The sequence below is a fragment of the Alexandromys fortis genome, unplaced genomic scaffold, assembly GCF_014885135.2.
Source record: "Alexandromys fortis isolate MF-2015 unplaced genomic scaffold, M_Fortis_MF-2015_v1.1 scaffold_18, whole genome shotgun sequence".
Taxonomy (NCBI): Eukaryota; Metazoa; Chordata; class Mammalia; order Rodentia; family Cricetidae; genus Alexandromys; species Alexandromys fortis.
Genome location: NW_026067897.1, coordinates 18141413 through 18155464, shown reverse-complemented (window position 1 = coordinate 18155464; position 14052 = coordinate 18141413). Strand labels below are relative to the sequence as shown.

At 43.2% G+C, this 14052-nt stretch overlaps 1 protein-coding gene across 1 annotated transcript in view; it reads left to right on the top strand.

The window, feature by feature from the left end:
* The first annotated feature begins 1533 nt into the window (after window positions 1-1533).
* Tmem38b (transmembrane protein 38B) overlaps window positions 1534-14052 on the top strand; it is a 30783-nt gene continuing 18264 nt past the window's right edge. Inside the window, exon 1 of the mRNA XM_050164832.1 lies at window positions 1534-1747. Within this exon, the coding sequence (XP_050020789.1) occupies window positions 1636-1747 (112 nt within the window). The 5' untranslated portion in view covers window positions 1534-1635. The remainder of the gene's footprint in view (window positions 1748-14052) is intronic.

Here is a 14052-nt window from a genome sequence, read left to right as displayed (position 1 = left end):
TCTCTCTCTCTCTCTCTCTCTCTCTCTCTCTCTCTGTGTGTGTGTGTGTATGTGTGTGATATTACTAATTCATCTCCTTTAGATCTTAAAAACACTGTTTTTAGGTACTAGGTAGATATGGCCAAGCTTACTTTTACACGTGTGTGGTGAAACAAATGTTAGGCAACCTCTAAAACATATGAAAAGAACTATTAAAATCTTGAGTGTTTCTTATGATGTTATAACAAAGTGTGCCAGAGGTTAAAAAAATTTTCTATATAGAAGGTGTTTGCTGAGAAAAGCAAATAGAAAAGTATTTTAACAAGGCTCCTGCTTCTTGATAGGTTATGAAATGTGAAGGTTATTACCATTTTCTTACGTTTTAAGCACCTAGTGTAGGACAGCGCCTCTGGCGTCCAGTGCTTGGTACAAAGCCCGTGTGTAGATAACATTTGTGTAGAGTCAATATCAAAAGTTAAATTCAGGGAAACAAGGTGAATTGCCCTTTGCAGCAATACTTAGAGCAGTCATTTGCCTTTTTCTTCAATAGCACCTGAGTTTACAAGTTTCCAGGTAACACTACAATCTGTTGGCATGTCAAAGAAAAAGGTGTCGGACTCACTTTTTTTTTCTTACCCAGACTTACTTCTTTTCCTTTATTTCTAGTTCTTTTTGCAACCAATTTTCTTCCCAGATTTCTCTTTTATTTGTTTTTGCAAACCAGGCTCTTTTTGGTGCTTTACATGCGGAGTTTGCATTCATCTTGGACAGTCTTTATCTGGGTCTCTGCCCTTAAGACCCACAGTGACTACTTTTTTGTCTTGGACCAGGAATTTCCCTTGCCTGTTCCCATAAGTCTTTGGTGCTAGTTGCAACTACAGCTCCCTGCCCTTCTTCTTCACCAGAATGACCGACCCCATTTAGCACAAGGGTGTGGCTTTTGGTAAACAAGTACGATGTAGCGATTGGTTGATTGATCAAGAGCTTAAACCACCTTGGTTTTATTGTGAAACACTCCGCTCTTCCATTTTTTTCTTTTCTTTTTTAACTTTTTTTCTAACTTCATTCTCAGTCTGCAGCCTAGGCAATATACCTTTTAGCATTTGCAGACCAGCTCTTAATACTTCATGCATTTCCCAGCAATGGACTTCCTTAACAACTGCCTTGGCATAACATCCATACTTTTTATGCTTTATGAAATTCTGTGTGTCTTTTAGAAAAAGTTCTTCCTGGGAAAACTCAAATTTCATGAGGCTATGGATAAAACATTACTGCTTTATTTTTCACATTTTCAGTAGGTAGAAAAGTGAGTTACATCGTGGTTGTTTAATAAAAGGCGAACGGCATTTGTTTACATAAAGGAATTTGACTCTGAAAGTCGCCCCCTGGATCAGCTGGCACCGACCTCCACGGAGAAGATGCCCTGTCTTTAACAGAACTAGAGCCAAGCCCCACCCAAGGCCGGTGATCCGATGGCCCCGCCTCTCGTCCCAGCTACGGCCGCGCCCCCATCAGGACCCCGCCCCTCGGCCGCCCCCTGGGCTCCAGCGCGCACGCGCTCGACTGGAGGCGGCTCGGCCGTCCCCTCCCCCAAGCCCGCCGCGGGAGGGGAACCGGCAGCCGCGGCTGCTCGGGCCGCCGGGGTCGGTAGTCGCCATGTATTACCCGTGGGAAGATCTGACCCTGTCCTTCTCCCGCACGTCCATGTTCCCCTTTTTTGACATCGCCCACTACCTGGTGTCGGTGATGGCGCTGAAGCAGCGGCCAGGTGAGTGAAGGGGCCCGACGTGCTCCGGGTTCCGCGGAGTCCCTGCCGAGATGACCGAGGACAGGGACGCCCGAATCCCGGGCCCAGACCACCAGACGCTGACCTCGTCTTAGGGAAATGATACAGACCCCTGAACAGACTGTCTCTCAGGTGGGGCCTAGCGCCTTCGTCGCGTGTTAAACTATACGAGTGAGTGGCTTTGCGTTTTCTGTCACTAGAGACGAGGTGCAGGTAACAGTCACTTGTCATAGTTTAGCGTCTGTGAACCGTGTGGGGGACGTGGTGTGGTTTTCACAACCTTGAGTTTCATGAACCATGTGACCAAAGAGCAATGTTTGATTTCCTGTCTTTCCATTTTTTTTTTTTTAAAGTCACCCCACTTTTCCATCGTTTTCTGAGTCTGTTGTTGAGGTCAAGCATTTCACCGCCTTTCTGCTCTTTGCTGCCTTTCCTTGTCCCGCAGGTGAAGTATGAAGGCTTAAGGATGATGGTCTTACTTCTTACACACTACTGATTTTCTAAATCCTCGACTCTCCTCCGATTTTGAGAGTTTCTAAGCCCAGCTCTTGTTTGAAGAACAGAGCATCTGCACGGGATACTGTTTCTCTGACTAAAAAGGAGCAACTTTTTGTGACTGCCGCATATCCGAGATCTGACATTATCTTGTATTGATGAAATCAGATAGTCTCAAAGTGTGGTTCCCTTTTCTTCTGCTTCCCTGTCACACGGTGTAAAAATTCATTATTTTCATAATGATATTCAGCGGTAAATCTTGTTCTCATTGCCTTTACGAGTGTACAGTTTATGAGTGTAAGTTTTCCAGCGGCTACCTGACTTACGATGCTGTGAGAGACTGAGACACTCTCTGGTGAGTTCAGCCAGCTGTTTGTGTCTGAAGGTAGACATTATGGAAATTGCCCAGATACCCAGCAGTGCGCCTTCTTTAATCACGAATAGTTTTTACTTTGGAAAGTTATTTTTAGTTATTTTTAGTAAAGAACACACTAACGTTTAATGCCTTATTTTAAGATGGGTACGTAATAACTTGAAAAACTTTTGACATTTCTAGATGCTAACTGTAAACCAAAGCTCTAGGCCTTTTGTTGTTGCTAGAGATGATTCTAGAAAAATGTTCTCCCACTGAGGTAGCCCCCGGCTGAGCAATTTTTAAAGTCATTTTTTAAAGGGTATTATTTCATAAGTATATTCACTATTTTTTTGTCACAAAGTTACATGATTTTTGCATAAAAAGCCATAGAACCATGGTCATAATTAAAATTTAATGTATGTTTCTCATCTACTCCAAATCCCCTTTACCCCTTTGTAGTCTCTTTCTCTAAACCCTAAGTCACACGTGCCCTCTTTACGTTTTGGGGACTATAGAGATCTGAAGTTTGAGACTCCAAAATTTGAGAATCATTTGGCTAATGAAATGCTAACAAACATGGAGGGAAACACGCTCTTCTCCCAGTACTAGTAAGTGGTAGCATTTGCAGGAGACCTGCCGGCCCGTAAGCGGGGAGTGCGCTAGCGTGCCCATTAGCTTTAACCATAGTGATTCTTTTCGCCCCTCACCACCTTGTTATTTTCATGGTCAGAAAACAGCTTTCATTTGCATTTTTCATGGTTATTAATGTGTGTGCTTCCTTGGTTTGTTAGTCATTGGTGTTAAATTCACATAGGAGCCTAAGATCGTTTGCCTGTTCTATTGGGTTGTAGATTGTTTTACTTTATTGGTTCTCTTCATGCATCATGGACATTCTGTTGTAAGTGCCGAAGCTTTTTATTTTTTTCTCTCTCATTAAATTTTAGCTTTTAGTGCAGAAGTTTTAAGTTTCATGGTTAAATCTATTTACTTTTTTATAGACAGATCTTCTTTATAGCTTTTAGGGTTTGTATATCGTTTCAGGAAGGTTGGCCCCATGCTGAGGACTATAGAAATATTGATTTATGCTCTTTTAAAAATAGATTTATTTTTACTGTTTTAATTGTGTGTGTGTGTATGCATATGGGTACAGGTGTCCGCAGAGGCCACTGGGTCAGAGTCCCTGGGACTGGAGTTACGTTAGAGTTGCAGGTGTTTCTCAGCCATGCAGTGAGGGTGCTGGAAACTGAATCAGGTCCTCTGTGAGAGTCGTAAGTACTCTTAACCGTTGAACCCTATCTCCAGCCCCTTCTTATGGTTGTATGGTGACAAAGGAAGCCTTTGGGGTTGGAGATATGGCTTAGTGAGGATGTTTCTAATGGTTAATGAAACGGGATGCTTTCCTTAGGCTTTTCGGAGGCATCTTATAAAAAAGCTTTATTATATTTGTTAGCTCTCTAGGCTGCTCCTCTTTACTACCCAAGTAGAGAAGGTGACAAACTTTATCAAGTTTTTTTTTTAATGAAAAAAAATCAATCAAGGCAGGATTGGTAAATATCTGTAATCCTAGTACTCGGGAGGTACAGATGGCTCAAGGCGAGCCTGGGTTACATAGCAAGGCCTTGTCTCAAAAAGGAAATCTATTGAGATAAATAATTAATGTATTTCTTTTCCTGTGGAAAAATAATGTAGATTATATGAATGCAATTGGAAAGATTAAGAATTATCCTTATATTCTTGGAATAAACTTTACTTGGTTTATGTGTTATTTCAGTGTATTAGGGAGTTGATTTGCTAATACATGATCTAAACTTTGTTCATTCATGGGTGTTTGCCTATTAGAGTTTTTTCTTTTGGTTTTTGAGACAAGGCTTCTTTGTAGCCCTGGCTGTCCTGGGACTTGCTCTGTAAACTACTCTGGCCTCAGACTCACAGAGATCCGCCAGCCTCTGCCTTTCAAGTGCTGGGATTAAAGGTGTGCGCCACCATGGCCCGAGGTTCTGCTGTTTTTATAAAATAGGTTTAGGTTAAGATGATTTTTTAAAGTAAGTTGCTTGGTATTTTACTTTTTTCTCAGCGCTCACCTGTCTCCTTTAGATTTTCAAGCCTATCAGAGTAGATGAGTATGTCTCTAGATCTTTTACTAGTTTACCTTTATTTTGGTGTGTGCGTATGAAGTATGTATGTGTTCTCAGAGGTGTGTACATCCGGGCAGAGATGCGTAAATCTTAGTGCTGGGATTAAAGGCGTGTGCCACTATCGCCCGGCTCCCATCCCATAATTTATTTTTAAGTGTGTCTTTGAATTTTGTGTATCTTAGGCCTGGTTATTTAGGTTCTCATGTATCTTTTCTCTTTTCTTTTTTTGATTAAAATACATTTGTTCAGACTTTTGTCTGTAGATAACAGTGGTTAGTTTGAGTTCTCGGTCTGTGTGGCAGTATTTCTTTGTCTTAATTTAGAACTGAAGCCCTGGTGTGTGTGCATCTCATCCGAGGTTCACCTTGCTCATGACAGTAGATCCATGCTTTACGGGTTGACAGGGCTGTTGCCCTGGCTGAGGAAAACTCCATTTTGGGCTAGGCGCCCATGGTTGTAGCCATTCCTCTCTGACCTGAATTCCTGAGAGATGAGTTCCCAGCCACCCTGCCTCTTTGCCTCCTTCCCAGAATTGTGAAACTGTTATCAAATGACTAGCTTCTTGCTCTGGCTTCTGTAAGATCACTGATTACTGCGTGCAAGGGGAGTAAGGCAGTTCCTCACGGAGCTGGAAATGAAGAAATGAAGTGCTTGTGGGTGTTACCTTTCCAAGCTCTTCTGCAGCCCTGCCAACAGTTTCAACAAATTTGGCTAATTACAAAATGACTTGAATCTGGTGGTCTTTTCTGGGTGGCCTCGAACTCCCAATGACCAGTTCTCCAGAGCTCTAGAACTCATAGTACAGTAAGGCCTACAGTCCATGTGTGTGCAGATAGCAGAGTTCTTCCCTACCCACAACAGGGCCCTAAGAACTTAAGGTTGCCTGAATTATATGTCCATGTGTGTGCAGATAGCAGAGTTCTTCCCACAACAGGGCCCTAAGAACTTAAGGTTGCCTGAATTATATGTCCATGTGTGTGCAGATAGCAGAGTTCTTCCCTACCCACAACAGGGCCCTAAGAACTTAAGGTTGCCTGAATTATATGTCAGTGTCCGCAAGAAGTCCCCTAAAAGACCACTGGCCTCATATGCAGTAAGCAAGAGCGTTTTATTAAAATTCCAGTCAGAGAGGCCCGAAGGTTCCTTTTAAGCAAGACTGAGGGCATTCCAGGGAAGGGAGGCTAGTCTGGGGACTGATTGGTGGGGTTAAACAAACACTTTCTGGGTTGCTGTGGGATTGTTTGGTGGCTCAGTGGTTAGGGCTCTTCGGCTGCAGGGCTGGAGAAGCTGTCTCTAGTTCTTTTAAGCTTGCGCAAGGTTGTGGGGTGCCATCTGATTGGTAGCCTCTGGGCTGCAGCTTTCCCAAGGACTGCTTGCTCAGTCTGGCTGATTCCAGTAAAATGAAACTAGGACCTGGTACCTGTCAGGGGCTATTAGAAACCTGTCCTGACTCTGGTCTTGCTCTGGCCCTCTCACTATACAATGAGTTCAAAGCTAGCCTGGGCAACAAGAGGTGCTGTTTCAACACCCCGGCCCCAGGAAACTCTGAAACCAGCTCACCTTTGTAACATTACAGGATTATTGGGTAGCTGTTGCCTGTCTAGTCAACATAGTTTCTCCCCAGCCATTCAGATAATTCAGGCACTTTTTAAACTTACATTTACCGTCGTTAGAATACAGTCAGCAGAGCACAGGCACACAGTCCACCTTAACAATGTGCTGCCAAAATGAGCACTTTGTCTGGACATTGACAGAATGTAGGATTCAGGAAAGAACACCGTGACTTCACGAGGCAGGGAGCGTGGGTGTTTTTAATTCTGTTACGACTGTTCTTTCCAGCTTGACCATCTCCCGCCAGAGGAAGATGTGACAGGCTCCTGTTGGTGTGTGGTTGGCGGACATTATGTTCCATTTCACACTCAGGGCGACAGCTGTGTGCAGCCCACACCTCAGGCAGACCTCCAGCCTGCCCAGAGATGGCTCAGGGGTAGCTATTAGCTGTGTCTGTGAACTGAGAGGTTCAAGAGAGCTGAGGAAAGACTTCGAGGAGAGAAGCAAAGAAGGCTTCGTGTTCCCCATGTCAGCAGTTAGTGAGGGGGATGCTAAAGGGGACAGAGTGTAGGCTGGTGTTCTAAGGAAAGTCATTTTGATAACAACTGGTAAGCTGTTTGCAGAATTGCCCACTGAAATATAGCCAGTGTTAAAATATCATTGGTTCAGGATGATATAGAGGAGTTTCAGGAGTCAAAGACAGGAATAGGAAGATTTTCTAGCTGGTGATTAACAAACCTGGGGCTGGGGGGGGGGCTTGGTAGTGGAGTACTTGTCCCAGTGGAACTCCTTTTTCCCTGGAACTAGACTTATTGACAGTTTTGAGCCACCCAACATGGATGCTGGGAATTGAACTTGGGTCCCCTGCAAGGACACTTGTGTGTTCTTAGCCATTGAGCCATCTCTGCAGCCCCTTAGTTGTAGTTATTTAAGCCCAAGGAAAGAAAGGAGCATCCTTCTCCTCTTTTTAGATTACCTTTGCTTCATAATCAAAGACACATCTGCCTGAGTTCAGCTGCCAGCACAGAAAAATAAGCAACAAGCAGACCAGCCAGCAGACTTCCTCAAGGCTGGAGAAGGTGTGCTGGATCTGGCCAATGTGGTTTTTTTTTTTTTTTTCCTATGTGGGTTTTTGTGGGATCTGGCCAGCGTGGGTTTCTGTGGGATCTGGCTAGTGTGGGTTTCTGTGGGATCTGGCCACTGTGGGTTTCTGTGGGATCTGGCCCGTGTGGGTTCCTGAAGGATCTGGCCAGTGTGGGTTCCTGTGGGATCTAGGCTTGCTCACAGAGAAGACACAGTGAGACTTTGCTCCTTTGCCCAGCGCTTTTCTTTTTGAGACAGGGTCTCATGTACTGGCTAACTTTGAACTTGCTATGTAGCTAAGGATGACCTTAAAATTTTCATTCTGCCTCCACCTCCTGAGTGAGTGCTGGGATTACAGGTTTGTGTCACCACACCTCGTTTTATGTGGCACTGGGTATCAAATTCAGGGATTCATGATGTCTGCTGAGCAAACTCCAGCAGCTGAGGTCTGTCCCTCAGGTTCTTCTTTTCTTCCTTTTCAAACCTCTGTTTCCTTAAGATCCTGGTTTTATTTTCCATCTCTGCCAACACATCTCTCCTTGGAATTCTCCCTTGTGTATCCTATTATTTGGAATCTCTTTGTAGGTTTTAAGAATGGTTAGACAATAAAAGGTTTTGCTAGAAACTGTTTTTCTGTCAAGCATGGCCAGCCTGCCAAGGGTCAACAGCACTTACACCTTCCCCAGCTTGTTAAACTTTTATGTCAAGGAATCTAAATCTTTCCTATCCCTACATTGTAAAACTTTTATGCAAATCTTTAATCTCTCTCATCTGATAAAACTTTTGTCAAAGGAGGCCCACTGTGTTCCCAGAATTTGGCTGTCCAGACTGGCAGATCCCTTTCTTCTTGGCTTCAGTTGTTTTGCAGCCAGCCAACCTGGAAGGGAGCGAGGATGTGGCCAGCCAGCGGGGAGAGGTCTTACCTCCCGTGTGAGGATCAAAATGTGCCAGATTTCCTGCCTGGTGTGCTTGTGTGCCTCCTAAAAAGAAACTGCCTTGCTGGGTTGCTTCTGTATTGTTCCTGTGTTTCTTTGTGTAGCAATAAGAATATTCTTTTCCAACAATTTAGAGAACCACCTCTTATATCTATCTGACTGAGGTTGTAGGGTTTTTTCTTTAGATTTATTTTTATTATATTTTAGTTATGTATATGAATGTCTGTCTATAGGGGTATGTATACATGATTGCAGGTGTCAGGGGAAGCCAGAGGTCCCAGGGAAACTCCAGGTTTCCTGGAACTAGACTTATTGACAGTTTTGAGCCACCCAACATGGATGCTGGGAATTGAACTTGGGTCCTCTGCAAGGACACTTGTGTGTTCTTAACCATTGAGCCATCTCTGCAGCCCCTTAGTTGTAGTTATTTAAACTCAAGGAAAGAAAGGAGCATCCTTCTCCTCTTTTTAGATTACCTTTGCTTCATAATCAAAGACACAACATCATCAACCTATTTCATGTGAATTCAATCTTTCCCCAGTTACTTCCCTTTGTCTCCTAATTAAATCTAGTTTCTTCTAAGTCTTTGCATCTGACTGTCTAAAGTTTTTGTCTTGGGTTAGTAGAATAAGGTTTTGTTTGTTTGTTTGTTTTTAATATTTATTTATTTATTATGTATACAATGTTCTGTCTGTGTATATGTCTGCAGGCCAGAAGAGGGCACCAGACCTCATTACAGATGGTTGTGAGCCACCATGTGGTTGCTGGGAATTGAACTCAGGACCTTTGGAAGAGCAGGCAATGCTCTTAACCACTGAGCCATCTCTCCAGCCCTTGTTTGTTTTTTTTTTTTTGAGACAGGGTTTTTCTGTGTAGCCCTGACTGTCCTGGAACTCCTTGTGTAGACCAGGCTGTTCTTGAACTCACTTCCTCTGCCTCCTTAGTGTTGGGATCAAAGGCATACACAACCATGCCCTGCTGTTCGGTTTTTCCTTTTCAATTTTATTTATTTATTTATTTAGAGACAGGGTCTCACTGTGTAACCCTGACTGTCTGGGAACTCCTCTATAGACCAGGTTAGCCTTGGATTCTCAGAGCTGAGCCTCTCAGATGCTGGGATTAAGGTGAGCCCCACTATTTTTGGCTATACCATGAGTCTATCTTATTCTCTTCTTTTGTACTTAAAATCTTCTCTCCTTCAGACCTTTTCTGTTTCTGTGGTTTGTTTTGTTTTGAGAGAGTCATGTGACTCAGGGTAGCTTTGAGCTCCTCTCAAAGTTGCTGTTTTTTACCTGTGGGTCTTGACTCCTTTGGCAAACCTCTTTCTCCCAAAATCTTTACATTATGGTCCATAACAGCAAAATTACAATTATAAAGTAGCAATGCAATAATTTTATGGTCGGGGTCACCGCAACATGAGGAACTGTATTAAAGTGTTGAAGCACCAGGTAGGCTGAGAACAAACCTTAGGGGTTCCCCTGAGTGCTAGGATCAGGGCTGTGCCACTGTTTTTCTTTCTTCAATCCTAATAAATTAATTAAATTAAAATACTTTGACTGTGGTGGCATGTGCTGAGGTGAAAGTCTGAAGTCCCAGTACTCAGGAACTTGACAAGGGATGATCATGAGTTCTGGGCCAACCTAGGCTGCATAACGAGACCCTCTCTCAAAAAAGAAGACAAAAAAGTCAGTCCCCACTACCCCCAAAACCCCACTTCGAACATATTTATTTAAGTCTATGTCCACATTCAGTTGTCTTTTCTCTAAGAGCCCCCACCCAAGCTTTTATGGAACCCAGGGTAGCTTTGAACTGGACGATAACCTTGACTTTCAGGTCCTCTTTTCTCCACTCCCGAGTGCTGGCATCACCGTGCTCAATGCTGCCTGCTAAGCAAGCACTCCAGCAACCGAGTGACATCCCAGCTTCCTGAGAATTTAGTCTACAATTATTTCTTCTGTCTAGGACATCTATTATTTTAGTCTACAGTCTTTTACAACTCTTTTGCTAGCTTCCCAATCATGTGCCGTTCATTAAACCAAATTGTTACTGAACTCCATGCTCTTTCAGACACTATTTTAGATATTGAGGGTCTCCAAACAAAAGATACTGTTACAGCCTAACTAAGTCAGCTCCTTTTCTTTTTTTGTGGTGTCTCATATGGCAGCTCCGTTCTTCTTACCGAGTAATAATAGTTATTGAGCTCAGCTCCACGAAGACTGTTTCAGCTGGATAATTACAGCCCCTGCATGCTCCTGTATTAGTGCACTCATTTGACAAGGGTGGAGTTTGGGAGAATGAAGTGTCCTTCCTAAGGCACGTGGGTAGTAAATTATAGAGCCTGTTCTTGACTCCAGAGCTTGCTAGTTCCAGTTCTTACTGTTCACTGATCACTTTTGCTTTGCAGCCCTATTTAGTGTTCTTGGCTTCTCAATATGTATAAGTCTCAATAAGTTGTCATTTGTTATGTTTTTTCTCCATAATTTTTATCTTTTCCACACCCACAAAGCAATTTCTTCATTGTTTTTTATAATTAAAGACAGAAATAAAGCTTGCCATTTTCCTTCATCTCTTTTGTGGGAGATGAAAGGGTTAATATATTAAGAATTTATTAACCTTGGTGTTGTAGACAGGTGGAAAGTGATGGCGGGATATCTTGCAGTTTTTTTTTTTAAGAGTTAGCACTCTAGCTGCATGTGTGTATGTCTTTATGCCAGAAGAAGGCCTCAGATCCCATTATCGATGGTTGTGAGCTTACCATGTGGTTGCTGGGAATTTAACTCAGGACCTCTAGAAGAGCAGCCAGTGCTCTTAACCCCTGCGCCATCTCTCTAGCCCCATATCTTGCAGTTTTTGTGGATATGAATGTAAAAAGGGCAAAAGGCATAACTGTATGGCCTATGAGTGTTCAAAATGGATCTATCCATGTAACAAATACCTAGATATGAAGACAGCACCCGTGGTTTTCAGCAGCAGCTTTTGTTGTATGATTTTAAAAACTAGAATAGGCTCTGTCTAGTGCGGAGTGAGAAAGGATGCATTAGAAATGACTGTTCAAGGACTGGGGCTGGGGCTTATCCGTGTTCCAGCCCTCATAAACCGGGTTCAGAAGCTCTGAGCTGTGGCACGCACATGTGCCGCATGTTGGGATTTCTGGCTAGCCAGGCTAGCTGAACTGGTGAGCTTTCGGGTCAGTAAGAGATCCTGTCTCAAAAAATAATCTCAATTGAGGGGAGATTCTACCTCTGCCTCCACATGTACACACATTTATATGTCTCACGACATATCTATATATTGATACACACGTACTCACACATGGCAATCTATAATTGACTTCTCTGAGTTTAGAGAGTTAGAGTTCTTGCTTGAACATATTTACTTTCCCCTCTTTCTTAGTGGATTGGAACAATCTTTGACCAGACATCAGATACTGGGTAGAGAGTGATATGGTAGAAAGTGTGCACATAGAGTCAGTAGACCAGTGTCTCCCGCTAATGGGTTGGGTAGCATGGGGTGACAACTTCAGACTCAGGGTTCTGTTTGTATAACGAGTGGGCTGGACTGAGCACCAGCTAGAGTGTCTCCTCTTCAGGGTTCCTAGTCTGGGCTCTAAAGAGCTTTTCTCTGAGCTTCTGAGTTTTCATAATTTGAGCTTATCCTTTGTTCCCCCAGAATAGTAACTGCTTTCTGAAGCGTATACCTCTGTTACATCATCTTTACCTTCATGGCTCAGCTGTCTAGTTGCAGCTCTGTATGTATGCAGTTCTTTGCATTAAATGCTCTGTTAAAATAACTTTGTTTTCAGTCATCTGTCTAGACGCTTAACCTATAAAAGAAACCCAGGGGTAGAGTTTAATTTCATATTCTGGTTTATATGCATCTTCTTTTTTTTGTTTGTTTCGATTTTTTTCAAGACGGGGTTTTTCTGTGTATCTGATTGTCCTGGAACTTACTCTGTAGACCAGGTTGGCCTCAGACTCAGAGATATCTGCCTGCCTCTGCCTCCCAAGACCTGGGCTTAAAAGCATGGTAATGCCACGCCTAGTGGTTTTTGTTTGTCTGTTATGTTTTTTGTTTGTTTTCAAAAATGAAAACAAGTGTCTTTGTGTAATTCTGGCTGTTTTGGAACTCCCTACGTGTACACCATGTTGGCCTTGAACTCACAGAAATCCAACTGCCTCTTCTTCCTCAGTGCTGGGATGTAGTTGGTTTTTTTTTTTTTTTTTTAACTCTTTTGCTCTTTGGGAGGCCTACCACCCAACTCCCCAGTGATCATACAGAGGCTTATTCTTATGAGTGCCCAGCCTTAGCTTGGCTTGTTTCTAGCCAGCTTTTCTTAAATTATCTTGTCTACTTTTTTTGTTTGTTTGTTTGTTTTTCAAGACAGGGTTTCTCTGTAGCTTTGGAGCCTGTCCTGGAACTCCCTTTGTAGACCAGGCTGGCCTCGAACTCACAGAGATCCGCCTGCCTCTGCCTCCCAAGTGCTGGGATTAAAGGCGTGCGCCACCACCTCCCGGCTCTTGTCTACTTTTTACCTCTGGGCTTTTACCTTTCTCTGTTTCTGTATATCTTTTCTATCCCTCTCGTTTCGTGTTTGGCTGTGTGGCTGGCACCTTCTTTTCTCAATCCTCTGATCTTCCCTTCTTTTCCTTCTGTTTATTCTCTCAGCCTGGCAACACCATCTCTTCCTGTCCTGCATAACTATTGGCCGTTCAGCTCTTTATTAATCGGGTGTTTTCGACAGGCAAAGTAACACAGCTTCACAAGTGCAACATAAAAGAATACAACACATCTTTGCATCATTAAACAAATGTTCCGCAGCATAAACAATGTACCACATCTTCAACTAACATTCTACACACTGAGGTAAAAGGCTTGTATCACCACCCATGCCTTGCACGTGTCTTCTTAAGACATACTCTGGGCTGCTGGAGAGACGACTCAGAGGTTAAGAGCACTGGTTGCTCTTCCAAAGGTAATGGAGGTCTTAAAGGTTCTAGCCATTAAGACTCCCTTTCCGGGTTCAATTAAAGACACCACAGACAGCTCAAGGGGCTAAAAATCTGAGGGTGAAGATCTGAGAGGTAAGAAATCTACTCACAACTGGCTCTGACTAGCCATAATTCTCTATTCTTCTCTCTTCAATCTATCATTTCTCATTGCTACCCCTGGTTCTCCCTTGTTCTACATCTTACTTAGTTCTACCGTTACAAACGTTCCCAACCAAATATACTCTTAAAACCAGCAATTCCTCTAGCATGTTGTTTGGCTTTTTTGTTTGTTTTTGAGACTGAGCCTCTCAGTGACCCAGAACTTGTCATGTGTGGTAGGCTGTCCCAGCCATTGGATCCCATGAATCTGCCTGTTGCCACCTTACCAGTGCTGAGGTTATGTATCCTACCACTGGCTTTTTTTTTTTAATACTTGGTTTTGAGATCAATTTCAGCTGTTGGTGCTCGCAGGGGGGTATTTCACAAACTAAGCCATTTCCCCAGCTTCCTTTTTTTTTTTTGCTTCCCCGTGTGTGTGTGTGTGTGTGTGTGTGTGTGTGTGTGTGTGTGTGTGTAAGCCAGTGGTGGCATCAGGTGTGATTTCTCAAGATGCTTCTGCTTTTTTTTGAAACGGTGTCACTTTTGCTTGGAGCTCACTGATTCGGAAAGACTGACTGGCCAGAGATCTGCTTGTCTCCAGCACAGGTCACTATTACCCTGGGCCTTTTTTTTTTTTTTTTTTTTT